The sequence below is a fragment of the Carlito syrichta genome, unplaced genomic scaffold, assembly GCF_000164805.1.
Source record: "Carlito syrichta isolate Samal-C Ts95f unplaced genomic scaffold, Tarsius_syrichta-2.0.1 Scaffold316442, whole genome shotgun sequence".
Taxonomy (NCBI): domain Eukaryota; kingdom Metazoa; phylum Chordata; class Mammalia; order Primates; family Tarsiidae; genus Carlito; species Carlito syrichta.
Window position 1 is genome coordinate 799,005 of NW_007260538.1, and position 24,896 is coordinate 823,900.

At 43.7% G+C, this 24,896-nt stretch overlaps 1 protein-coding gene across 1 annotated transcript in view; it reads right to left on the reverse strand.

Annotated features, from left to right (window-relative positions):
- TMEM132D (transmembrane protein 132D) overlaps window positions 1-24,896 on the reverse strand; it is a 636,541-nt gene that overhangs the window by 244,205 nt on the left and 367,440 nt on the right. Inside the window, exon 4 of the mRNA XM_008074438.2 lies at window positions 22,037-22,220. Within this exon, the coding sequence (XP_008072629.2) occupies window positions 22,037-22,220 (184 nt within the window). The remainder of the gene's footprint in view (window positions 1-22,036; window positions 22,221-24,896) is intronic.

The window sequence follows — 24,896 nt, forward strand, 5'->3', positions numbered from 1 at the left end:
CTCATAAAAAAAAAAAAAAAAAAAAAATCTTATGATGTCCTCGCAGACAATGGGAAGTGATATAAATCTGAATGAGAGGACATCTATTATTTTTATTTATTTATTTATTTTTTGAGTTGGAGTCTCACTCTGTCACCCAGACTGGAGTACAGTGGTCACTCCTGGCCACCGCAGCCTCGACCTACTGGGCTCTGGCGATCCTTCCGTCTCAGCGACATCTATTATTTATTCATTAACTTATTTATGTCTGAAAACATTTTTGAACATGTACTGTATATCAGTAATTGTTTTAGATTCTCAAAATACATATATGAACAAAATATTTTTCCCCCATAAACATATATTATAGTTCCAGGGAATAAACAATAAATAGAAAAACAAGTAAAATTGAGTCAGATGATAGCTTGTTTCTGGGACTGGCATGAGAAATGGGCATATTCTGGGCATATTGTGAAGGTAGAACTATTAGTACCAACCGAGAGATTGGATTTGGGTTTAAGAGCAAATAATCCCGTAGTTTGAGCAAATGGAATGATGCAATTGTCATTGACTGAAAGGGGGAAGATTCCAAGAAGAAAATATTTGGACTATGAAGATCAGGAGTTTGGTTTAGGACATGCTGGTCTGAATGCCTGCTAGACAGCCAAGAGAAATTGCTGAATTTGGAGTTCAGGGAAGAGTTTCAGACTAGAGACACACATCTCCGAATTATCAATAAATAGATGGTATTTAAAATCACAAGGAAGGATGAGATCATCAGAGACTCAATATAGGAAGAAACTAATTCTAAAGACTGTTTCTCAGGGCAGTCCAGTGTTTGTGAGACACGTAAATGAGAAGAAACAAGAAAAGTAGATTTTTAAAAAAGCAGCCCCATGTGGTAGGAAGGAAATCTGAAGTCCAAGTTGTCTCAGAATCTTGGAAATCCACGGAGGGTATTGTCCATCACTGATCTGTTCAAAACTTACATTAATAAACTGAATAAGGACATTGATGACACGCTAATTTCAGTTATACACAACATAAAACAGAGTTATCATCAGAATGCTCAATCTCACAATCAAGATCCTAAAATATTTCAACAGGCTGGAATGATGATGGACTGTGTCCAGTGAGATTATATTTTAAAGAGAAAGGCCAAAATTAGCTTCCAGGCTCAGAACTCTTTCTGTACTATAACAATCACAGTGAAGATGTTATAAGAAAGCCAGCCTATAAGAAAGCCAGAGAGACTCGGGAATTGAGAATTAGCAATGCGATATGGCTTCCTACGGAGAGTCACAGCAGGTTGGCTGATGTTAATGCAGAGATATTACTGGCTCAACTCTCTTCTTTGTCAGTCAACACCTGGAATACTATTTTCAGTTTGGAAACGACAAATTAAGTTGGAGGAGAAAATTGAGGCTTTTGGATGACAACAGAACGCTGAAAAGAATATAAGCCATCATCTCTGAAGATGCTAATGGACTCAAAGTTATCAGGAGGCTGCCCAGAATAGTTAGAGAATAACAACAGTTGATAGAACTGAGGAATATTTAGAACTAAGAAAGAGACACTTTTTGGGACATTGTGCTGGAGACTGTGCTATGAATCTACCAACTCATTTTTAGGGAGGAAAAAACTATAGTTTCCAGCTGTCTTGTAGTTAGAAAGGGCTAGAAGAAGACAGCACTAGAAGAAGCTGGAAAGGCAGGGGGCGTTAGATCACATAGGATGGGGTTTACACGCCACGTTAAGTATTCTGGTATCTTTTCTCAGAGCAAAGGAAGTCATTGATGTGTTTAGCAGGAGATAGTGGCATCATCCAAGGTGAAGTCCTAAAACATGACTATCTGCAGTATAGAAAAGAACAGAGAGAGGGATTAAGAGTCGAGACACTTGTAATGATTTACTTTAGAAGTAAGAATAGTTTGAAGTACAACAGGGGCAGTGGATATAGGAAGACAAGATTGGTTTGAAAAATAGATAAGAGGTGAAATCCACAGGACTAGGTATTGGGTTGGATATAAGGGCATGGGAAAGACAGGTACCAAGAGTGAGCTAAGTGGGTAATGAAATGTCAGAAAGTCATCCACTAGACACGAGCATTATGGATCTCTCTCTCTCGCTCTTTTTCTCTGTCTCCCTCTCTCTCTATATATATCTATCTATCTAGATAGATAGATAGATAGAGATACAGATAGATAGATAAATATAGATATAGAAAGAGAGATAGCTAGATATAATCTCTACATAGTCTATCTCCACATTTCTCTCTCTATAAATATATATATGAGGTTCAAAAATTAAGTTCGCTGACCATCCTGGAAAAAGTTCCCCATACTTCATTGCTGAATATCACTATGGTCACCTTTGAAGTTCTCCCCTTGGGAAGTGATACACCAACACCAGAGCCCAGTGCACCCATCAAAGCAATTTTGGAACTCTTTTTCTGGATTGGCCATCCGAGCTGTCGTCATTATTTGTTAAGCTCTGACCATTAAGTTCTCAAACTTGCCACCGTGCGCTTATGTTGACAGTACTGTACAAATAACTGTATTAGAACACCTGATCTGGCCCCCAATGACTTTTTTCTTTACCCGAAGATAAAGGAAATATTGAAAGGAAGACATCTGATGACATTCAGGATCTCAAGGGTAATAGGACTATGGCTCTGATGGCTATTCCAGAAAAAGAGTCCCAAAACTGCTTTCATCGGTGGACTAGGTGTGGGCATCGGTAAATAGATTCCCAAGGGGAGGACTTTCAAAGGTGACCATTGAGTTCATGAACTTAAATGGCAGGATATATATATATAAAACATATATATATGACATTTATAGCTATATTATCTTTCTATCATCCATATTCATAATCCATATTTTATCCATATCTTTACCTATTATGTCTAGTTATATAGAAAGTCGTGGGCTTACCTAAGAGGTAGTCATCATTTTCTGTCCCCAAGAAGATCAATAAAAGCAGACAGTTTCCAAGTAGAGATGTTATAGAGATAATCCGATCATAATATGAAAAATTCATAGGTTGTTTTAAAACATGTCACCATTGGTCTTTCTGACAAAATGGCAAGAATTCTCTTAAGTGGATGGGGCCATTGTGACATTACTTCATAGATAAGAAGAGGCAGACACCAAGATAGAGACTTGTCACTGCTGCTATGAGAAGAGGAGACATGAACTTGGGCTTTCCTTTTTGTGAGTCTCATTTATCTTCTCTCTTCATTCAGAAAGCTCCCAGCAACCTATGCCCACCACTCAGTCATGCAGCAGATCTACTCCATCAATCTTTTAGGCAGATAAATGTGCTGGGGACCACTGCCCGAGGTAGACCTTTCTCATCCATCCCTGTGTAGGACTAATGTTTTATTTCCTGCTCTTTTGGGGGCACATAGACATGTCTGTGTCCTTTGTACACGTTCAGAAGGCACATAGACATGTCTGTGTCCTTTGTACACGTCTCTGCATGTTCTTCCTGGTAGAGTTCCATAGCTAAGTCCTTGTGGTTTCAAAGCATCGGTTTTGGAGTCACATATACCCTTTCTTTTATTTGTTTTAGATCTGTGGGGTTTTGCTATATAAGTGGGCTGCATGCAGTTTGGGCTTCTAGCTGGCCCTCACTCCCCCTGGTAGTGGACCAGGTTCCTGCTGTGTCGCCACGTGTCTCTCTCCCTCTCTCCCTCCCCTAGCAGTGCCCAGCAACTGCCAACCCACCCTTGTGCTAATGTGACTAGTGTTCAGGGTCCGCTTATGAGTGAGAACATGTGGTATTCAGTTCTTTGCTGCTGTGATAGATCACGTAGTATGATGGTCTCCAAGTCCATCCAAGTTACTGCAAAGTCCATGATTTTGTCCTTCTTTGAGGCTGTGTAATACTCCATCATGTATATGGACCACATTTTCTTTTTTAAAAAATATTTTTTATTTTAAAGATGTGGGGTACAATTCAGGATTAGGCATACAAGTATACCTAAACACATCAGACAGATGAAGTTTAGGTCTCCCTTTGGTCCCTACTTTGCCTGGTTTGAGATCAGGTACTCTTATTGATGTTGTGTTCTGCTCCCTTCACCCCCAACAGTATCCTGCTACTGCCAATCCTTTTCTTATAGTATTATGGTAAATGTTCAGGGTTCGCTTATGAGTGAGAACATGTGGTCCTCTGTTCTCTGTTTCTGTGATAGATCACTGAGTATTATAGACTCTAAATCCACCCAAGTTGCTGCGAAGTCCATATGGTTGTCCTTCTTTATGGCTGCATAATATTCCATTGTGTATATGTACCACATTTTCTTTATCCAGTCCACTTTCGATGGGCATCTGGGTTGGTTCCATGTTATTGTTATCGTGAATAGTGCAGCAATAGACATGCGTGTGCAGGTGATCAGACACACCCTTCTAGTCATGTGACTTCCAGTAACTTATTTTCTTTTCACAAGTCTCAATTTTCCCATCTGTAAAATGGCCATAATGCCTCTCTTATGGTACTGTATAAGTAAGACGTTTTGTAGTGTCTGCATAATAGGCCACATAGCAAAATACAATACACGTCTAGGAGATAGCCTGTTATTTTGCAGGGTTGAATCCTTTCTCAGTAACTGAATTGTATGTTATCATCTCCCAATTTTATTACAACAAAGAGAATTCCTTTAAACCAAGGATGGATTTGTCTAGAAAGACATAAGTCCCATCATGACACCCCGATTCATACACTGGAAGGTTAAATTTGCCACCACTTTCATATATCAGAAAGAACTTTATCTTTTTTCCATTTTTTAAAAATCGGAATCTGTTACACATAGTAAGGAGTGAGTAATACCTAACACTTTTACATTAAGTAAAATAAGTAGCCAGCTAGTCACACACATTTTCAAAATGGAAATGAAAGATTTAATGGCTAGGACTCTCAGATTTCTGTTAACATGCTTTGCAAAACCCTTTTCTTAATCATCCCATTCTTCTCCATATGTTGCCTTATTATACTTGCATATAACGACAAATTCATAAAAACCGATAGGCCCCATTTCCATTAAAAAATTGTCAGGAAAACAGATCTGCGTGGAACACACAGAGCAATTCAAGAGCTTCTTTCCACAGCTTGCTGCTGATGGATTTAGGAAAAATAAGTTGTGTAAAAAGTCACTTTGAACTGTAACTGCCATATCCCTTACGTAGTAATTTTAAAGAATTCGACTGCAGGGTGGCCATTCTGTTGTTTAATGATATAGCTACCCAGAAGGCATAAAAAAGTCCTGCTTTCCCATGACTATTTATGTTTCTCATGTTTTTACAATTAAAAACGCTTAAAGAGCAACTTTTTCCATCTTTTCTGATCTAGACACAATATTCTCTGACACACACCATTATTCCATTAGAGAAACGGATACGTGCCCATTTGCTATAGCCTTGGGAATTAACACCAAGCTCTGTGAACCGATTCCAAACAGACAAAAAATTATCTAGCATTGGATAAATTAACAAACCAAAACATCACTGCCAGTGAGCCAAAGAGCGTTAAATTGATTCTGAATAAAAGTGCTGATTCTTTAGGAAAATATGATTAGAAGTAGTTTGGTCTTGAGCTTAAGATTGTCAAAGAACCCCATTACGTTTGTTAAATCCCCTTTGATGGGAAGTTCACAGGTTATAAATAGTACATTCAAAGCCTTAAATCTTGGCTAAAGCCCAATGTTCAACTTTTAATATTACCAGCCAAGCACTTTCATTTAGGTATTGATGACCAGCTACTGTTGGATGGACATGTTGGCTTCATGAAGGATCACAGAGCCAGCAATGCCATCTTGAAAATGGGGGCCATTTCTTTCTGGCTGTACACACGTGTGTTTTACCAATGAGGAACAGTGAGTAAGTTCTTTCTTCACATGCCTTGCTATTATTTTGATATTTTAAAGCAACTTTTCTTTAGGAAGTGGCTTTTTTGAAGGGTTTTAAAGATTTATTTTGTGATGAAAATGGAAAAGCAGCTTCTTCCTTCACCCAAAACTCTATAGAATCTTTTTTTTGCTGAGGATTTTCTTGGCAACCTTCATATTTACCTGGTTCCCATTCCTTCCTATCAGAAACCTGATTTGAGTGTGTGTGTGTGTGTGTGTGTGTGTGTGTGTGTGTATGTGTGTGTGTGTGTTGGAGTCTCACTCTGTCACCCAGACTGGAGTGCAGTGGCACACTCCCGGTCACCGCAGCCTTGACCTGCTGGGCTCCGGTGATCCTTCCGCCTCAGCCTTCCAAGTAGCTGGAACTAAAGGCGCGCGCTACCAGGCCCGGCTAAGAAGCCTGATTTTATCCCAGTATTCATCCTTTACTGATAGCCTATTCCTTCGGGGCTGCTGACCTCTGCTAGTCAAGGTGATACTGCCCCCATGATTATAACAAGTTTAGGAAGCCTGCCTCAGATGAATCAAGGTGTCTGGTATATGTTACCAGTTTAGGGTCAGGTGGTGGCATAATCTGGCACAGTCTGACTATTCATGTAGCCAAATGAATCCAGTCTCACAGGGTGAACCAATAAACTCTGATTTCTGCATCAATCAGTTTGGCTTGAATGTGATATCACCCTAACAGGAGAGCTTAGGCTCCAAACATATTACACACTCATTATTGCCTGTTATTTAAAATATCATAGACTTATTAAGTCTTTTTAACCTTAGAGGACATTCAAAGTTTACTTTTTCTTGAATTTCCTGGAAAATCTGTAGGAATAACAGGTGGTAACTACAAATTTTTTGTGCTAATATCCCCAAACACACCTTCTTTGGCATTGCTGTTGTCAATATCGGCTCCAGCAGTGACGGTGAAGCCCCGAGGGACAGGGCCTGTGAAGCCCCCAGGGACAGGGCCTGTGCTTAATTCTCACACTCATTCATGTTTACATCACTCTATAAAGGTACTCTCATTATGCCCATTAGCACAGGGAGAAAGTGAGGCGCAGAGAGACCGTTTACCCTTCCCAAAGGCCTCACAGTTAAGAACTGCCAGGCAGGCTGTCTGAATTTGACTTCCTCTGATACATTCTTCAGCACCCACATGTTTACGGAACTTCTTTTAGGGGCTGGACAGGAGTTCACTTGCTACAGACCCAGGACAAACATAACAGGCAGTGCCCCTCCTCCCTGGGGCTCCCATGTTGAACAAACTCAAGATATGATGTGTTAGGTATAAGAGACACCCTTGGAGAAACAGAACCCGAGGATAGGGGATGCAGACAGACGGGTACTCTCTAGATAAGGTGGCCAGGAAGGCCTTTCTGATGGGGCCAGGTTCTGTGTATGATGACCTGAACGACACATCACAGAACACCAAAATCAAATCCACCACAACACATAAGCCAGGCAAAGCTTGGATGATATCTTAATCACATGGATCCCGAGGTTCCCTAAAAGTCGGAGTTTGGGTTTAGGTGGTCTCTCTTGTGAGAAATATGAGTTCCACGTACACAAGAGAGGACTGTGAACTTGGCAGTTGGCACAAATGCCCAAAACACAACCCAGCCCTTCTGAAAGGGGTTTTTGCCTTCTGGTAGCAGCTGCTAAAATTTTGGATGTTACAGAGTGAATCAGCCCTTAGGAAGCAATTCAAGAGGCAAGGAAACGGCTTTCTGCACATGGAACCTGGGAATTAGCTGCAAACGTGCCCTTCAATAAGTTTCCAGTTCTTTCTATACTTCCTTCAACTCTCTGATAATGAGGTTAATTCCAAGGTAATTGGCCAGCTATGCAGCAAACAAGTTCTGACACCATCCAGTGGGGACCACCAAAGAGGAAGACGATGAAGTTAATCAAAGAATGTGAGGGGCATTAAGGCAGATTTAGCAAGAACAAAAATCACGCAAGTGGGAGGCCTCCGGGACTCTGATAAGATGGAAGGCTGCACATTGGGAGGGTGTGCTCCTGCCGGGATTAACGGCTCCAGGCTGAGCTGCAGACCTGAGGTCCTGAGAATGATACCGCCCTGATTAATCCTGTGGAAACATCCCAGGGGTGCGGTACGGTGGGAAAGCCATCTTTGTTCACTGCGGAAAATATACTCTTCTCAGGATAATGCTACTTTTTTTTTTTTACTTTTAGGAAAGACCTCATTCAAGGAGATCAAACTTTATATCATGATTGCATCACGGAGGGGGCTATTTTCAACCTCCAGAAGGAGAAACTCAGACATGGATAAGAAAAGTCTATGTTGACATTAGACCAGGTGTCAGCAAATCATGGCCTACAAGCTATCGTTATTGAATAGCTGCAACTAAGAATGGTTTATTCATCTATAAATGGTTGAAAAAAATCAAAAGAGGCACACTGTTCTATGACATATAAAAATTATATAAAATTCAAGTTTTCAAGTTTCAGTGTCCATAAGTAGCTTTACTGGGATGAGTTATACTCATTTGCTTACATGCTTACAGCTGCTTTTAGACTTCAAATAGGGTGGAATTGCTATGGAGAGGACGTGCAATTCCCAAGGCTGAAAAGATTTCCTACCTGCCCTGTTTCAGGAAATATTAGCAACCCCATTGTTTTCAATCCCACTTAAGTTACCACTCCATCAAATAAAGTCACACTTTCTTTACTGTCCTGAAATAAAAACCACAATATAATCTACCAATGTGCATACTTTAAAAAAATCAATGTTGTATTTTAACTGAGTTATAAAAGAGAAATAAAAGCAAATTGTTTACAGTAAAATAATATGTATCTGGATACATTAATTCTGGGGCAGGAATGACACTGTAAGACATAAAAACAGCACCTTCAGATGCTGGCACATCTATCATAAGGGTGTGCATGAGACTATGGAAGTGTGGAACAGCACAGGTGTTGTGTTGGCAACCTAAACACCACCACTTGTATTACTGATGTCGAGTAATAAGAGTCGACTGACAATAGCAGAGTTGCTTTTTTTTTTCATTTGAGTTGGATGTCTCACTGTCGCCCAGGCTGGAGTGCAGTGGCATGATTATGGCTTACTTCAGCCTTGATCTCCTGAATTCAGGCAATCCTTCTGCCTCAACCACCCGAGTAGCTGGGACTAGAGGTGTGTGCCACCACACCCAACATCTTGCTATGTTGCCCAGGCTAGGCTCAGACAACTGAGCTTAAGCAGTCCTCCTGTCTTGGCCTCCCAAAGTGCTGGGATTACAGGCGTGAGCCACCATGCCCGGCCAGTAGCTGCTTCTGATAGAGCACACAGCCGTTGACAAACTGGTCTGTCATGGAAGGACCATCTAGCTGACCTCCTCTCACTGCCTTCCACTGGCTAAGCCAAAGCAGAGGCCAGTGGACAGACAAGTCAGCTTGTTTGATGCAGTTCATAACAGAAAGATTCCAGGGTACAGAGTAGAGCAGAGAGTGAGCAGTGGTCCACAGAGCAGATGGAGTATATACTGCCCACCATCTCCATGGGTAGCATGACGTCCCCCTGAGCATCCCAAGCCAAAACTTTAGAGCTATACTGTGTAACCTGATTGCCACTAGCCTGTCTGCATTTCTAAAACCCAATAACTACTCATGGACATGGCCGCCATATTGGATGGCTTAGACTAGAACATTTATATCATCTCAGAAAGTTTCACTGGACGGTCCCGTCCAGTCGAGACTCGCACTTGCTCTTTCCTGTTCAAACACGCCCCTTGTCCAGTCTAGAAACGAGTCTTCATGCTATACTCAGGAGCTACGTCATGGGACCTTCCATTGATCATCAACATCACCAGTATCACCCTAGTTCAAGCCAGCATTCTTCCCACTTGGATTATCAGAACAGCCTCCAAAGTGGTCTTTCTATTTCTACTGCTGCCTCCAATCCGTCCTCACAGCACTCAGAGTGATATTTTAAAAATAAATCAAGGCTGGGCTTGGTGGCTTCGCCTGTAATTCCAGCACTTTGGGAGGCAGAGGCAGGATTGCCTGAGCCCATGGGTTTGAGACCCACCTGGGCAACTTGGCAAGACCTCGTCTCTACAATAAATCAAAAATTAGCTGGGTGTGGTAGCACAGGCCTGTAGTTCCGGCTACTTGGAAGGCTGAGGTGGAAGGATCGCAAGAGCCCAGCAGGTCAAGGCTGTGGTGGCTGGGAGCGTGCCACTGCCCTCCAGCCTGGGTGACAGAGTGAGACTCCAACTCAAAAAATGAAAAATAGAAAAGAAATAATAAATTAGATCAGACGTAAGCATCTTGGTCAGAAAGCTGGTGACATGCACAATGGTTGACAAAGGTCTCCATCTCCCAGTGCTGCTCACGCCGACCTCATCTCCCAGCACTGCTTTTCCTCCTCACTGCCTCCAGCTACCCTAGACTCTGTTCCATTCAAGAGCATGCCAATCTGGGCCCTGCTTTGGGCCTTGACAACCGCTTTTCCTTCTGTTGGAAAACTGCCCCTCCTCACATCATTCCCAGGCTGAGTCCTTCCCTGGAGGGACATCTCAGGTCAAATGTCACCTCTGTAGTGACAGCCTTGTCTGCTTGCCTCCACCCATCTTTCTCCATCACCCCCTGTTCTATTTCCTTCCACACATATGCCAATTTGGGAATAATCTTGCTGGATTATTTTCTGACTTATTTACTAGTTGTTGCCTTCCCTGAGTGGACCGTGCACTCTGCTGGATCTCAACACAAAAGCCAAGGCCTCGTGCATGGGGGGGCTTGGTCGATGCTTTCTGAATGGATTGCATCTCTGCGGTGCTTACACAACGAGTCGCATCAGGAGCATTTGCTCGCGGATAGCAATGGCTTGTATAACAGCTGAGACTGTAATAACCACTTGCGAGCAACCACAGCAATAACTCTCCTGCGTCTGTTTTGCAGTATGTACCTTTAAAAGCACTGAGACCCCACCACTGCTGTTTCATTATAAATCACCTCTGGAGAGGACGGCTCATTAGGGAACATCAGAGGCAACAGGGTGGGCTGAACAGAAAAGGCAGTGGCTCTGTGCATAATAAATAATTCATTCTCAGATAACTTCTTCTATTCCAGCAAGACTTCTCAATCCCGTCCTTTTATGAGTACACTCCCTTGCAAGTGCAATCTCCCAAGATCCTTTTGCATACTGAGCTAATCAGCAGCCTGAAGTCTGTCTCTACTTAGGAGAGGGGTACAGTGGACTGGCTATGAGCGTGGGCTCTGGAGTCCATCCATCTGGAATCTAATTTTGGCTCAGCAATTAAGCTGGGTGACCCGGGGCCGTTCTTCCAACTCTGTATTCCCTCATCCATCTGTGAAATGGGGATAATAGCGGTACCAACTTCAATGGGTCATTGTGGGGATTAGATGAGTATATACACACGTATACATAAGTTCATAGACCCACACCTGGCACCTAATAAACAGTAAGTACTTGGCATAATTATTGTGACTGCCATCGAGGGAGCAATAGTTACCCGACAAACACACAAAGCAGGAAGGCACCGCAGAACAGAGATTCTTCTCAAGGGCTGTTGTAGCATCTTAATTTGCACTCGGTTGAGAAAGTACTAAAATGAAAGCAGTGGTGTGCTCTACAGTGTGACCAAATTTTCAAGAAATCTGAATAAAACAACAGAGGGTATCTGGCACATTAATTAACAGGCTGACACAGGAAAAGAATACTATGAAAAGTCAAATAAAAAGAGGCAAGAATCTGCTTTTATGCCAGAAATAAAAAAGAGATCTGATTCCTCAAGCCGGAGAGGACATTTCCTTCCGTAATTTGAAGGCTTTTTCTCAAGTTCTTATCTTGGTGGGTGACTGTCACCTCACATTGCCCGTGTTAACTTCAAAACTGCTGGGAGGTCAGTGACCAGTGTTCCCCCCTTTTTCTTCACAGACCCCCGTGTACCCCAACAGACAGCAAGACTATGCTCTCACAAGCATTTTTAGGCATATACTATGCGCGTGTACCGTGCCTTCTCCTGGGTGTACAAGTGTCAAGAGGATATGGCTTGAGCATAATCATAGTATCGGGAGGAGATAATACAGATGACATGGTCGTGTCAGGAGAAGAAATCCTGAGATTCTAGAGATGAGGGGAGCATACGATTGGTGAACAGGAAGTTCATTTTAGTTAAGGAGAGACATGCACTCGACTCAGTAGAGTTGACTTAAAATGTATTTCATTAGGTTGGCAATAGTGAAATTATATGGTTCTAAAAATGTGGGTAAGTTTTGTCTGCTAGGATTACAGAAATGGAATATTTCTACTGAATCACAGGTTTAGGAGAACATGCCTTCATCGGGAAGGTTTGAAAAGATACAAGTGAGACAAGGAGAGAAGAGATTTCTTAATGGCTGCTTTATTACTATCCCAAGATTCATGCAAGGAAAGAACTTGACATTCAACCAAGTCAGTGGAGGGTCTGGCCAAGAATAACCTGCATAACTCCCACATGCGAATGTCTGGGTCATGGGGTCTCCTAACAAGAAAGCGGCGTTTGAGTATGAAATGTTGAATGCCAGGAGGGGTGCCTTGGTGTCTAGCTGCTTCCCCTTTGGAAAAGGGGCTTGGAGATTGGAGGGGCTGAGGTGGCTGCTATGGTGGGAATGTCCCCTCCAATCCTTATGTGGAAACTTAGTCCCCAGTGAGGCGGTATTGAGAGGGTGGCCTTTGAAAGGTGATTGGGCAGTTAGAACTACACCTTTGTGAATGGTTTATTACATTCATGGATTAATGGGCTGATGGATTAACGGATTATCGTGAGAGAGGACAGGTGGGCTTTATAAGAAGAAGAAGAGAGATCTGAACCAGCGCAGGCAGCCTCCTCACCATGTGATGCTGTGCTCGGCCTTGGGACCCTGCAGAGTCAAGGTCCTCACTGGCTGCAGCTCCCTGACCCCGAGGTCCCTGATTCCTCAGCCTCCATAGCTGTAAGAAATAGACTCCTTTTCCTTATAAGTGCCCTCATTGCAGCTATTCTGTTCTAAGGAATAGAGAAGGGACTAATACGGCAGGGTTCAAAGAATAGAATGAGATGAGGAAGGACTTACAGGGCAAGTGGAAGGAAGACACTGAGCTATGTCCTCCCAAGCACCTCGGGTGTGGTTCCTGCCCATTAGGGCTCCGAATGCATGATTTAACCAGCAAGAATAACTCACGCATGTCAGAGTCACTGGACTTGCCTACCGCACTTGTTGTGTGCAGTGAAATCATGGGGTGCACCCAGTGCAGTGGTCAGCAAGGATCCAGTCTGACTTTAAGGAGCAGAGGAGACTCCTTGGGGGGGGGGGTGACATGGAGGGTGGGTAGGGTGAGAGGGCTCTGAGGTGCATTTGCATTTTCCATCAGTATCGTGTTTAAGAAAAAGCTAAGAACGTTATATCCAATGGCACTTTATGAAGAGCAAGAGGCACATTGTATCCTTCGTTTCTGTTTAAAAACTCTGTGGCCTTCCCCAAAGATCTTCAGAGCTGGGTCTGGCAGATACATTGTGTGTACCCTTTTGTCACCATGAGTACCACGTAACACCACCATCACCAAGTCACTGTGGGGTTAGAGTTCTCTGATTATTTTCAAGGATAATATGGACATTGCCTATCCTGACTGTATCTCTTGATTCAGTTTTATCCGAAGTCCCAGATTCTTTTTTGTTTTTTAAGAGACAAGGTCTTGCTCTGTTGCCCAAGTTAGAGTGCAGCGTCATGATCATAGATTACTTCAGCCTCAAACTCTTGGACTCAAGTGATCCTCCCACCTCAGCCTCCCTAATAGCTGAGACTATACATGTGCAACACCATGCCTGGCTAATTTAAAAAAAAATTGTAGATACAGGGTCTTGTTATGTTTTTTTAGAGAAAGGTTCTTGCTGGTCTTGAACTCCTGGACTCAAGTGATCCTCCCACCTTAGCCTCCAAAAGTGCAAGGATTATAGGTGTGAGCTACCGTGCCCAGCCTTGGGTCAATTCTAATAACCAACATTTGGTAGTCAAAACTATGCCACAGAGTGAGTAAGAAGCTGGCTAGGAGTCCAGCACTGGAGGGCAAGCTCTTAAAATGCCAGAGGAGTGTAGTCATCCACCTCCGTTTCTCATGCTCACAACCACGGCCACAATTCCCAGACAGCCACTACCCAGGAGAAATTTAAAAAGTGTTTTATTTTAAAATGAAGAGGACTCTCCACTACCAATCACTAGGGAGAGGAGAACCTGTTCAGTAAATGGTGCTAGGAAAACTGACTGACCACATGCAGAAGATTAAAACAAGACCCCTACCTATCTCCATACACAAAAATCAACTCTAAATGGATCAAGGACCTAAACGTAAAACCTCAAACTATAAGGATCTTAGAAAATGCAGGAGACACCCTTATGGAAATTGGAACTGGCAATCAACTCCTGATCAAAACCCCAAGTGCTCATGCCGTAAGAGATAAGATAGACAAGTGGGACCTCATCAAACTGAAAAGCTTGTGCAAAGTCAAAGAAACCATCAAGAGAGCATGGAGACAGCCCACAGACTGGGAAAAATTATTTGCCAACTCCATGTCTGACAAATGCCTAAAATCTAGGATCTACAAGGAACTCAAAAATGCCGGAAAGGAAAATACAAACAGCCCCATTACGAAGTGGGCAAAAGATATGAATAGACACTTTTTCAAAAGAAGGCATACGAGAAGCCAACACACACATGAAAAAATGTTCAGCCTCACTAGTCATCAAAGAAATGCAAATTAAAGCTACACTGAGTTACCATATAGCTCCAGTCAGGATGACCATCATCAATAACTCAAAAAACAACAGATATTGAAAAGGATGTGGTGAAAAGAAAACACTTCTACACTGTTGGTGGGAGTGTAAACTAGTACAATCTCTGTGGAAAACAGTGTGGTGATGCCTAAAAGATCTAAAAATTAACCTTCCATACAACCCCACAATCCCCCTGCTTGGAATACACTGAGAGGAACTCAATTCACTCTATGAAAACGATATCCGCACATGCACGTTTATTGCAGCATTACTCACAATAGCAAAAACATGGTACCAACCATGCTTCCCATAGAAAGAGGACCGAATTTTTAAAAAGTGGTACCTATACACTATGGAATATTATGCAGCCATAAAGAAGAACAAAATTATGAACTTCTCAGCAACCTGGATGGACCTAGAGTCTATCATACTGAGTGATCTATCACAGAAACAGAGAACTGAGTATCACATGTTCTCACTCATAAGCAGACCTTGAACAACTATCATAATACTATAAGAAAAGGATTGGCACTAGTGGGAATCTGCCGGGGGAAGGGGTGGGGACACCTCATCAACAAGGGTATCTGCATAACGAACATTTGTATACCTAACCCTGAATTATATCCCACATCCTTAAAATTAAAAATTAAAAAAAAGAGGACTTGTTCACATGTTTTAGAGGACTAGCTGATAAGGTATTCAAGTGTATATCAGTATCGGTATTCTGAGTTTTAGCCAAAACTCAGGAGGCAGTTAAGAGAGAAGAATTCTGAAAGCTTTTGAAACTGGGCCTTCTCTCCCTGGAAAGACCCTTGGCATCATTATAAAGAGGATGCCAATTCTTCTAAAAAGTGCAAATATTGTTCTCCAGATCTATATACTGACATGTGGTTACAGATACACACTTAATAGACTGATGCTAATGCACATTTAATGACTTTTTTCCTCGGAGTTTATCTCCCTAAAGACAAAAATATATTTACCTACAACACAAGTAAAGCATGATTTCCTGAACAGAAAAAAAAATTGCAATAAAACTCACATAAATACATGACAGGAATAAAAAAATAAAGCAGCATTCAAGACCCTAGACATCAGGGGGAAATGTAAAGTATTGAAAGAAAAAAAAAACCTTTTGGAAAAGTAGCTTTGAATGCATGTCCTTAACTGCATCTCATCTCAGAGCTTCCTGGAGATGAAATTATAGCTCATGCAAAGAATGGAGGGGGCACGAGTCTTGCCCGAGCTGATCTCAAGTCCTTGATAATAGCATAAAGATGCTAACCAGTGTGGTGGCTTGTGCACGTAATCCTAGCATTTGGGGAGGCCAATGTGAGAGGATCACTTAAGCCCAGGAGTTTGAGACCAGCCCAGGCAACATAGTGAGACCTCATCTCTACAAAAAAATAGAAAAATAGTCAGGTGTGGTGACATGTGACTATCATCCCAGCTACTCAAGAGGCTGAGGCAGAAGGATTATCTGAACCCAAGAGGTCAAGACTGGGAGGTACCATAATCATGCCACTGCCCTCCAGCCTGGGTGACAGGGTGAGATCACAATTCAAAAAAAAAATAGCTTAAAAATGCCACACCTGTACTAACTCTCTGTATTATTTTTTGAAGACTAGATTTACTTATTTAGGTATGCTGTGTGGATATTTTATTATTTGAAGAGCTTATATTTATGTTTTTGACATAATTAGGGGGAGAAGAGGGATTTCCACTATGGAAAAGATCAATGGATTTGACTTCATAAAAGTTAAACAAACAGGAAAAAAACCTCTCCAGCCAAAAAATATGACTGGTGAAATTAGAAGGTAAATGGTAAATTGGTAAGAATACTTGCAATATGTCAATCAAAAGGCTAGTATCACTAATCTATGCACAAATGGAAAATCAAAAGATGGTTACCAATGTTTGTGAATTCATGTTCAGTAGATATAGGGCTTCAGTGTTGCAAGATGAGAAAGTACTGGAGATCTGTTGCGCAAAAATGTGAATATACTTAACACTCCCAAACTATAAATGGTTAAGATGATAAATTTAATGTTATGGTTTTTTAAAACAATTATTTAAAAAAGCTTTATAACAAAGCAACAAATTGATTTCCAATGAGAAAAGAAATGGGCAAAGAACAAATATTTAATAAGGAAATAAAAAATGTCACCCAAGAAGGGCAAATTCAGGCAGCACTGAGATATAATTTTTGCTTAATACATGGTCTATTTAAAAAATATTAATATTCTGTGCTGGTGAAGTTGTAGGGAAATGAGTGTCATTACACGCAGCAGGTGGAGTTGTAAATCGGTTAAACTTTCCGGAAGGCAGTTTGACAACCATTATAAAAAAAAGTATTACCATATTGCATATCCTTTGGATTTAAATTTATTTCTAAAAGTTTCCCTCAAAAAATGTGTGCAAGGATTTTTGTACAAAAATGTAAAACATAGGCTATTTTACAATAGAAAATCTTTTAAATGTTAAGCTTGAGGGCTGATGTCATGGAGATACACAGGACTTTTATTTTTTGAGTTGGAGTCTCACTCTGTCGCCCAGGCTGGAGAGCCGTGGCACACTCACGGCCACCCCAGCATCAACCTGCTGGGTTTCGGCAATCCTTCTGCTCAACTTTCCAAGTAGCCAGAACTACAGGCGAGCACTACCATGCCCGGCCATTTTTTGATTTATTGTAGACACAAGGTCTCGCCAAGCTGCCCAGGCTGGTCTTGAACTCACGAGCTCAGGCAATCCACCTGCCTCGGCCTCCCAAAGTGCTGGGATGCCAGGCTGACACAGGACTTTTTTGTGTGGGCCTGAAGTTAGGATGCATCCTCGATTTCTTCTTCCCTGCACAACTGTATCCAACGCACCAGGAAGTCCAGTCATCTAGGGATGCTCCTCCTAGCCCATGGCTATCATCTCGGCCACCAGGATCGTCTGGGTAGTGTCAGTAGGTCCCCTCAGGCACTCCTTCCTTCTTTATCTGCTATGTACTTCTGGCTGGACACACAGCCTCCTGGAACAGAGCCCACCTTCCCAGCCTCCCTTGCCTCTAGATGTGGCTACTGGTTGACCTCTTAGGCTGATAAGGTGGGGGCAGGGGGTACTTAGGATGAAGGGGAACCCTTGCTTCCTTTACTTGTTCCTGCTGGATACAATGTGGATGTCACTGCTATGAAGGTCGGGTCATGGGAATGAGGCCAGTATCCTTGGGGTCACTCCCCACAGGGTAGAGGGAGGCCACGTTCTCTCCCCTGGAACTACCTGATAAGCCTCAGGCAGCTCACATTCAGGACAAGTACACATCCAGCTCTGCAGGCTGGCAGTGTTCTAAGGTCTTTTTTTCAGCAGCCAAAATACAGTCCCCTGACTCTCTCTAATGCCATCTTGGCCTCCTAAATTCATTCTCTATATACCGCCAGACAGATCTTCTGAAAACATCAATCGTTCACATGACTCCCCTGCCGACCGCCTCACGGCGGCTTCCCCAGCATGAAACAATCTGACTCCTCATGGGGGCTTTGAGCCCCCTGTGACTCTGATCTTAACTCACTCACCACGGTCCAGGTGGGCAGGCTTCCCCTCTGTGGCTTTCATATATCAGGGATTCGTATCATCCATCCATCGATCCATGGATGCAAGGATACCAGACTCCCTTCGAATATCTCTCAGTAAACATAGAAGAAACAAAACCAAAGTCATCTAATGACGGTAACCCCCACTCCATCCCCATGGCAACATTCTCCTACCAACCAAGCCAGTGTGAGAATAAGGCAGGTTTCCCTGAAAGCAGACTCTGAAAGCTCCCAGTACAAAGATGGATGAGTCGGGACTCTCTGATTCTTCCCTGTTGAAGCCAGAGGGAGCGGCTCAGAGAGTGTTGCTGAAAACTCACCAGACCAGGTGTTTCAATGTGATGCATTCCACTCAGTTCAAGAATCAGAGACCCTCAGCTTGAGTGGAGTAACGCAGGATCAGAAAACCACCACAGAGCCTCGCTTACGAGTAGGAGTTGAGCTGAGGGTCTGCAGAGGCAGAGAGGATGGTGCCATGGGCACTGGAGACTCAGGTGGAGGAGGGGGAAGGGGGAGGAATGGAATATCACCTCTCGGGTACCATATGCACGGGCTGAGTGTTGAGTGCACTAAAGTCCAGATGTCTTCACTGCTGTACAATATGTCCATGTGACCAAACACCGTGTGTACCCCTCAAGCTATCTTAAAACAGTTTAAAAGGAGGCAGTGAGCGTTTACATGCTACCTAGGCTTCTTCTTTAATGTGAAAGAGGAGGGTTGTGAACATGCTCCTTTCCTGAATGACTTTAAAATGTTATTGCTGGGGTATGGTGTACAACTTGCACTCAGCAACTCAGCATAGTAATAGCTAACATTGTGTGTTTGCTCTAGGCTGGGTACTCTAATAAGTACCTTTGAGTTACTCTTTCATTCTTAAAACAACCCCATGAGCAGTCATTATTTCTTTCCCCCCTTGACAGATAAGGAAACTGAGGCACAAAGAAATTAAGTACAGTGACATAATTAGTAAGTGGAGACTATGAGGTGGTGACATTCTTTTTCATAAAGACCAGTGAAGAGCAGAAGACAGACACTCCAGCACCAAGACAAGGGACTTCTCTGTACCTCAGTTTCCTCATGTGGAAATAAAGGAGAATGGTTACAGATACTGTTCACTACCTTGCAATACCTGCCCTACGCTTGTTTCCTTATAAAGAAAAAGAGACTGGCCCTGTTGGGTCTTCTATGCCTTTTCCTTTTCCTGGTCTGCGAAATAGAGCTGTGGTGGCTGGCATTCTAGCACCCATCTTAAACCATGAGGCCATTATGAAGACAGACTCCATGCTCTTGACTGCTGGAGCAGAAATAAAGATGGGATCTGGGTCTCAGATGTCATGGAACACCAAACCAGCCCTAGACCACCAATAGGATCCTCCTTACATGAGAGAAGGCACCCATTTGTAGTTAAGCCACCACTGGCTGAAGGGGTATAGGGTACATGCATGGGAAGCTCTGTTGCTTTCTTTCTTTTTTTTTTTTTTTTTTTGAGTGGGAGTCTCACTCTGTCGCCCAGACTGGAGTGCAGTGGCTGCTCCCGGCCACCACAGCCTCCACCTGCTGCACTCCGGCGATCCTTCCGCCTCAGCCTTCTGAGTAGCCGGAATTACAGGTGCATGCTACCACACCCAGCTAATTTTTTAATTTATTGTAGAGATGAGGTCTCACCAAGTTGCCCGGACGGTCTCAAACCCGCGGGCTCAGGCAATCCACTCACCTCAGCCTCCCAAGGCACGGGATTACAGGCTGAGCCACCGAGCCCGGCTGCTCTGTTGCTTTCAATGCCAACTGGTACATGGGACAATGGGGTCTTAGCTGAGATTTTTTCTAGCTCTGCCATCACACAATCTTGTAGCACTGCACGTAGCATAGCAAGAAAGGGAGCCATAGGCTGAGGGGAGTTTCAGAGGTCACTAGAGGATTAGGACAGGGCTCTTGGGAGAGGGGAAGCCTTGCAGGTTGTGGACAGCAACAGGGTTTGGGACAGGAAAGGGCATCGGGGGCATTCTAAGCAGGAGAACCGCTAGGTGTGGGTCATGAGGAGACCGGCCTTGACTGAGCCAGGCGGTGAGCCTGCTCGGAGAGTGTTGCCAAAAGTCATGAGACCAAAGAGCGGAAGGGCTAATTCCCATAAGAAGGTATTCAAGACTGACGCCATGGCCACTCCCCATCATAGAGCCACCCATGGCCCAGAGGCAGCAGCTTGACTGTCCCACATGAGGCAGTAACTGGTGGAGGCTCAGTGTCTTTAAAATAAAAAAAAGTAGCTAATAGGAGCCCTTGTCAACCACAGTCAACCACAGCCACCCCGCCCCTCAGCCGCCTTCACATTTCCTGGTGGCCACATGTGAACCAACTTAGTGGTACCAGGCCACCGTCCCCGACGCCTTTGACTGAAAGGTTGATTTCTGGTGTTCTCCCAGCACCACATGAAAACACCAGTCAATGTCTTCTCGTGGATGGTCTGGGGGTCGCAGGCAGCCAATGGAGTGGTTTACTTTACTTCTGAAAATCATACTTTACTTCTGAAAATCAAAGTAATTTTGTAACAGGGGGAAGCTCAGATTATTGTCAGCAGAAGACTGTGCCCAAGTGTTTGTGTTGTGAAAACACAAACTAAACTCTCCCTTTGTAGGGGTCCCAGGAGCATGCAGGGCAAGGAAGGGCTCTGTAGGAGTCCGTGTGTTTTGTTGTGAACGCAGGTGACGGGTCCCTCCACAGACAACGTAGAGAGTGTGTCTACCAGACACTGGGGCCTGGCCCACCTCTGTCCCACAAATCCTAGGAAGCCCATGGTCAGACTCAGTTCTAAGTCCTGTAGGTTATAAGTTACAGATAACCTATGAAGGGATAAAGTGAACTCTCCCAGATGTGCTTCACATTTGAAACACAGTTGCCAACACGAGCACGGTGATGTTTCACATTAAAGCTGGATTTGCAGCTTCTCTTGCAAAATCAGAAGATCTTAAAATTTCAAAATCTGCCTCAGTTTCCCTGCATGGCAAACACCGGCTGAGGTCTTTAGACTGGGCAGGTGTTTGCCAAGCCTGTCACCACATTTTACTCAGATATTCAGTCTACATGGTCTCTACAGTCATGCGTGTTTGAGATCCCTTAAATTGTCTGCTTTGTAGATACAGACGCATTTACTAAATCAGCAACACTTTTACATCATGGCAGGCCCAAATCTAATACCTGGAGTTTGACTATTTTCTAAATAATGGTCTGATATATATTTTGAATAGAGTTTTAAAAATTATATTATAACATATATGGTATATACAGAGGCTGCCAAAAAAATGTCTACACATCTTAAGAAAGAAAAAAACTGTATTAAAATGGTAATACCAATAACAAAAGATGAATACAAGTCACTTTTGACTTCTTCAATTACAAGAGGTGCTCAAAGTGGCTTCCATCAGTGTCCAGACACTTGAAAAGTACGTCAAAAAGTAATACATAGATAATACATCTTAAAATGCATATGCATTTTTTAGGCACCCCAGTATATTAGAATCGACTGTTGGCCAAAAAAGAAAACGCATGGGTCAGTTTCTGTCTCCCTACCCTGGCTCTTGGGGTGTTTAGTTTGTTTTTAGAGACGCGGTCTCGCTACTGGTCTCCAGCTCCAGGGCTCAAGCAATCCTCTTGCCTCGGCCTCCCGAAGTGCTGTGGTTACAGGTACAAGCCACCGCAGCTGGCCCAAGTTTCTTGGCTTTTTGTCTGTTCTGCACTTGGCCTGGGTCCCAGTGCCCTCCCTTCCCCTGGGGTCTGCCTCCCTTCCCTGAGGCGGGGGCTTCCTTACCATGGCCAGTGGTATGACTGCAATCAAGTCCTTCTGGCTCACGTAGATCTTGGACACTCCCAAGTCCGATGTGATCTCTCCTGGGTATTCCACTTGCCACGTGACCAGTTGTGTGGCTGGCAGGTCGCTGGGCTCTTCCACTTGCACGTCAACCTGCATGACTTCATAGGAGGCGCCGTCAGCACTGGAGAGGAGACAGAGGGGAGGACTCGGTGAGGTCCTGGGCATCACATGCCAAGCAGAAAATATGCGTGTGTCTCCGTGTACACATGCCATCCCCATGAAAAGCATTCAGAGATTCTGTTCCCAAAGGAGCACACCAGCCTTAAGGTGCTTGGCAGCGTCTGCCTGGGCTAGGGCTCCATCCCTTGAGGTGATGGTCTGTGGACCACTCCACTGCCCAGAGCAGCATTTGTGAATAATTATGGGAAGCAGTATTTGCATTTCTAAATGCTTCCTTCGCCATTCCCAATCCAGAAACATTCTTTCCCTCCCTCTCAGAAATGTCTAGGTGACTTATATTGGATTCTGCAAAGCCACAGCCAGTCCCAGTCAGGTTTGGAGAGCTTTAAGGGCATCTGAGGGTGATGTGGTTTTGTGATCTGGTGGAGGCGAGACAGCATTGCAGATAGGCAGGCTAGGCATGGAAGGGAGAGCAGGGCCAAGGGGTCCCTGTTGATGCGTGAGGAGAAATCGCCAGATGTTACTCGGAGACAGGAGTAATTGTGACAAATACTCGCTTTTAGACGCCCACTCTCCTCCAGGCATGCCTCTGGAAACAAATCCGAGTTGGCTTTGCAGGATTGTTTCTGCAGCTATTTAAGCGAGTTAGTGAGCTTGCTGCCTCCTCATAGTCAGTTCTTATATAATACCTGTTTTTCTATGTGCCAAGTAGGAAAAGGTATGGGGTCCACCAGTCCCCGAAGAGGAAATAAAGAGCGTGTCGGTGAAAATCAGCGGAGGAGGCAGCTAGGAAAGTCACTGCTCACACCTCAGTGGCCCGAGAAGTTTCTACCTACCAGACCCATTTATAAAGATTCACATATTAATTCTCTGCAGAATGATCACCGAACTCCAAAGTTCAGGAGTATACCCTTTAACATGTGCCCTTAATATTGTAAAAATAATAAGAGACTAATATATATAGGAACATGTAGAATATTACTACTCATAATAGAGTATAACAACAATCGAATAGTAACCCTTTAATATGTGATAACACTACTGGGATGACTTTATCAAGCCACCAGACTCATGCCAATATCTCAGTAAGAAGCTCAGAGATAAACTGGGGGCTTCCAGGGAGCATCTCTCGATGTGAGGGATGAGCCAAAATACTGGAATGTCAGGTAAGACTCTAATGAAAGGAGAGAGGAAGGAGGGAGGGAGAGGGAGGAAGAGAATGGAGGGAATAAGAGAGAGAGTGAAGGAGGAAAGGAGAGAAGGAGAGAGAGAAAGAAAGAGGAAGGGGGAGAGAGAGCAAGATTAAGGAAGAAGGGGAGGAAGAGAAGAATACAGTGAAAGAAGGAGAAAAAGAGGGAGGGAGGGAGGGAAGGGGAGAGAAAAAAGGAGGAAGAGAGGGAGGGAGAGAAGGAGAGAGATAAGAAAGAAGGATGAATGAGTGAAGGGGGGAGGGAGAGAAGACAGCGAAAGAGGGAGGAAGAGGCGGAGGAAGGAGAGAGAGAACGTTGCATCTGACCTATTGAGAAGCCCACAAGAGCTAAGGAATCTTTCAAGGAAAACACACACATAGGCTCGGTGGCTCAGCCTGTCATCCCGCGCATTTGGGAGGCTGAGATGAGTGGATGGCCTGAGCCCAAGGGTTCCAGACCCGCCTGGGCAACTTGGCGAGACCTCATCTCTACAATAAATCAAAATGAGCCGGGGGTGGTAGCACGCGCCTGTCGTTCCAGCTACTCGGAAGGCTGAGGCGGAAGGATCGCCGGAGCCCAGCTGCACTCCAGTCTGGGTGACAGAGTGAGACTCCGACTCAAAAAAACAAACAAACAAACAAAAAACCACACACACAACGTTTTCCATGCAAGTTCAAGGTACACAACCTTCCTGAAGGTTGATATGGTCATCAGATTAAGAATTCCCAACTTAGAGTCTTTTCATCACGACTTCAAAGAGAGGACAGTCAGTTCAAAAGAGACCTTGTTGTTTTTTAGATCTTGGCCAGGAAAGGGGTCTAAGGGAAAAGGGAAAATCTAATTTTATACAACAACCATATTAGGTAAAAGAAAGGGCAGTATCAGATGAAGTAAATAGAGCAGTTAGTAAATGCTTGCTGGTAGTCGCCAGGGGCAGTGGCTCACTTTTGTAATCCCAGCACTTTGGGAGGCCAAGGTGAGTAGATTGCTTGAGCCCAGGAGTCAGAGACCAGCCTGGGCAACATAATGAAACCTCATCTCTACAAAAAGTCAAAAAATTAACCTGGTGTGGTGGTGCACGCCTGTAGTCCCAGCTGCTCGGAAGGTTGAGGCGGAAGGACCTTCTGAGCCCAGGAGGTCGAGGCTATGGTGAGCAGTGATTGTGCCACTGCACTCCAGCCAGGGTGACAGTGAGATACCGACTTAAAAAATAGTAATAAAAAAAAAAATAATTTTAACAAATAAATAAATAAATGATGGAGTGGTGTTAAGATGTGTCTTGTTGAGTGGGAAAAACTTAAACATATGATGTTTAAAAGGTATTTCGGATAAAGTGCACTCTAAAATCAAAAGCATGGGACTGTAGGGCAGGAGAAGTTGAGTATTCCAGTGGAAGCAGAGATAGTTCGGTTTTGTTTTGTTTTTTGTTTTTTGGGGTTTTTTTTTTTTGAGTTGGAGTCTCACTCAGTCGCCCAGACTGGAGTGCA